Here is a 3,483-nt window from a genome sequence, read left to right as displayed (position 1 = left end):
CCTAGGAACATTCGTGTCATCATTTCTAACCACCTTGAGCATTTGTGGAAAAGACATAGCTCGCAGAATGAGGTGAGAACGGTAGAGATCCTCTTGATGGATGAGGAGTACACAAGACGAGGCAGCTGGACGTCAGAGGCAGAGCTGAAACACACATTTAAAGTGGTGTCACGAGACAAACGCATTTGAGCAAAGCTGTCGTTAGCTCACCAAGTGAGTGAGATCAACCATTGTGTACGTATGCCACAAACAAGCAAAGATAACAAAACAGAGGATTAACTAAAAGCTTTAATTTAAAGTCAAACACATAGAATATTAACTTTTAGAAATGTAGATATGCATCATGAAATATATGAATCCAAGGGCTATCATAAATAAATTTGGGAATATTTTGGCTTTCATGCAAGCATGCACTTCACCTGACCAAAATGCCATTCTCCAACTGTAGCCCCTTCTCTTTCTCAAAGGAGGATAAAATGACCCTGTATATTCAAGGCTAACAAGTGAAAAATAATCCAGGAAATACAAAAGGAGCAGTAAAGAAAAATCAAAAGGCTACGCTATATGCAATCTGGTATTCAGGACAATAATCAGATACATGTGGCCTAATCAATATTCCATTCATTATCAGTGCTGAGTCAGCATTTATAAACTTAAAAGAAAGACCACTGGGTGCTGTATCCTTGTCCTTCCATAGAGTCTCTTTCAAAAAGTCCAAAGACATTTATAAATTCTCAAATGGTCAAGAAGCTCCTGCTCAAGCTCAGATCCTTTGCAGACAAGTCTCTCATAAGGTGCGTAACTCCTTTTCACACCCATCCAGATCCACAGCACTTTGTTTGTATAATGCTGCTTCCTCTCAGGAGAGGTGGAACAGGCTGTAGCCGACCTGTGAGGCGTACATGGCCAGATGTGCGGCGGGGAGAATGGGGCTGCGGCCGTATGAGCAGCCCAGTCCGTAGAGTGCTGCTGAACCAGCCTGCAGGTCAACACTGAGGGGGAAACTTAAGGACGAGAAGCCTGGGTGCAATACAGTCTTGGGTCCAACAACAGCTGCTATTTTGAGTTTCTCCACCTCGGCCTCCTGGAGCCTCTTGGCCTTAGCTCGTCGGTTTTGGAACCAGATCTTGACCTGAGTCTCGGACAGTGACAGGGAGGAGGAGAACTCGGCCCGCTCAGCGATGGACAGGTACTGTTTCTGACGAAACTTCCTCTCCAGGGCCAGGAGCTGCGTGGTGGTGAAGGGAGTGCGCGGCTTGCGGTTGGTTTTGTGTTTCCTCAGGGAGCAGGCTGCTGGACTGAGCTGCCCTGGAGGACATGAGGAAAATGTGAAGCTAAAATTTGGCAGAGTTGGATGTACATTTAAATTGTAATGTAATGGGCTGAAACAATTAGTTGATTATGCAGTTAATCAACTGACAAAAGAAAAACAATTTTGATAATCAATTAATTCATCGAGGAAAAAAGCTAAACCTTCCGTGTTTGCTGCTTCTCAAAATGTTTGTTATGCCGTTTTCCATTTTATATCAAAGTAAACTATTATCTTGGGGTTTTGGACAGGTAATGGACAAACAAAATGACAAATCGATTCATTATAAATAAATAAAAAACAATCTTATTTAAAAAGATTTTTTACTGAAAGAAAAAGAAAAAAATAGCAAAATATATTTAAAACATTTGATCAGTATTAGAATTTCTTAAAATAGTTATTGTTTTGCCTGTCATATATTCATTTACTGAAAATTTAATCAACTGTATTGATTTATTCGTTTATTAGACTTATGTCTATTTCCTTAAATCTATCAGCTATAAACTTAGACCCAGAAGTGAACAGAGATTTTTCCAACTTTTAGCATCTAAAACGTGACAGATTGGATCCTAGGGTGACGAAAGGCCCCAAAGACATAAAACGATTATATAAACCACTATTTAAATCCGTTTTGATAAATAATTCAAGACAAACCCCGGAACACTTACGGGGTGGTGTGGACATCTTGATGGGGCGGGATATCCAAGACGCACTGTCCTCTTGTTCCGACGGTTCGGATTTGATGGATATTAATTGTTTGGAAAACTCAACCGGTCTTTTCGTCTGATCGTCATTCAAAGCGTCATTTCCCTTCTGTCGGTCCAGCGTATTCAGCGGTCTCCTGTCCGACATGAGCGCCTCCACGCTGAAGGGCAGGGAGGACACCTGCGCCGTGCGCTTTTTCGGCCGCGGTGGCTGAACATCTTCGTCGGTGGAAAACTCATCTCTCCAGTCTCCGGTGGAATACATGCTTTCTTTGTTGGGTTCGATATCTAATTCCAGTCCAGAAAGCACATAACTTTCTGTCTCGCAGTGCAAACATACAGAGTCCACACGGAGAGAAACTCGGAGTAACTCGCCCCAAGTTGTTGCAAAGTTGACAAAGTTGGAGCCGGAGAAACTTTGGGTGGCACTAGGGACTTTCAGCCAATGATTCGTCCTGATCCCGGGGTTGGGGGAAGACTTGTGATTGGACCGTGTGTTTGGGGTGCTCTGGACGCGATTCCTGTGGTGCCACACCCCCAACAAGACAGCAGGTCAGCTACACATCAGCCTCATTTAGCAGTAATTACACAGGGAGAAGATTGTTTCTTGAAAATAGCTCACTAGGTTGTATCATAATTACTGAGAGCAACAAACTGAATTTTATTTCCTCTGCAAAATGCAAACCCAATGTTTCACACTGAAAGCACAGGAAAATAGTTTTGATGCTCTGGAGGAGAATTTTGAATGAGACTAAGGGCCTGAGGGTATTTTGTGGGGAAACCTACTAATATATGCAAATCAATCCCCTTTCTGCTAAACTCTCCCATCCTACAATTAGGCTGGTGGATTAACCTGGCTGTGGCTGCTGAGCATCGGCAGCAGCAGGATGAAAAGCATCAGTGTGACATCTGAAGAGCTGTATTTACTCTTAACAAAAGGCTGACGGAGCTCCTTATGCAAGCCCTTACTCGCAGGACCAATTGTGGTAGTAATCACAATAGTAATCAATAAGCATCATGGTGCTTTTAAATTTCAGACATCACTGTACAGCAAGCAAACACTTAACTGTGAGAGTCGGTTGGGAGATGGATTAGGGTTTTGGGCAGGCCTTAAAATGACTGTCATTACATTGTTATTATTAACACCTTGTAATTAGGTCTGTGGAATCCGGTTCTTTTAACCAGGATTTAACGGTAATGACAGAAAATTGCTACCTTCCTGAGGTGTGTGGCGCCCGCTGCGATTAGTCCCAGTCTCTGCTCTGTCGGTGGAGACAGGGGCGTCTCGTGCCTGTTTGAAGCTCATACCTGTAGGGCTCTGGAGTATTAGGAAACATCATGAGAAGTGAAACAGCAGCTCTGCCCTTCCTAAACACTGCCTCTAACTACTCACTGATGGGAGTCATCACTGAAGGTAATGCAGCGTCTTGAACACCAGACAAAAAGCGCATGGATGTTAGATGAATAGCA

At 43.2% G+C, this 3,483-nt stretch overlaps 1 protein-coding gene across 1 annotated transcript; it reads right to left on the bottom strand.

Annotated features, from left to right (window-relative positions):
• Positions 1 to 270: 270 nt before the first annotated feature.
• On the bottom strand, positions 271 to 2,490 carry LOC111664643 (homeobox protein MSX-2-like). Its single transcript, XM_023419313.2, has 2 exons — positions 1,978 to 2,490; positions 271 to 1,308 (listed from the first exon to the last, which is right to left on the bottom strand). The coding sequence occupies exons 1-2, from the start codon at positions 2,276 to 2,278 to the stop codon at positions 860 to 862; spliced, it is 750 nt and encodes a 249-aa protein (XP_023275081.1). The 5' UTR covers positions 2,279 to 2,490; the 3' UTR covers positions 271 to 859.
• Between the last annotated feature and the right edge of the window lie 993 nt (positions 2,491 to 3,483).

This window comes from Seriola lalandi, unplaced genomic scaffold (assembly GCF_002814215.2).
Source record: "Seriola lalandi dorsalis isolate HSWRI2012SDOR001 ecotype SW California unplaced genomic scaffold, Sedor1 jcf7180002054598, whole genome shotgun sequence".
Lineage (NCBI taxonomy): Eukaryota > Metazoa > Chordata > Actinopteri > Carangiformes > Carangidae > Seriola > Seriola lalandi.
Note: the sequence above shows the minus strand (reverse complement) of the source record. Positions and strands in the feature narration are given on the sequence as shown.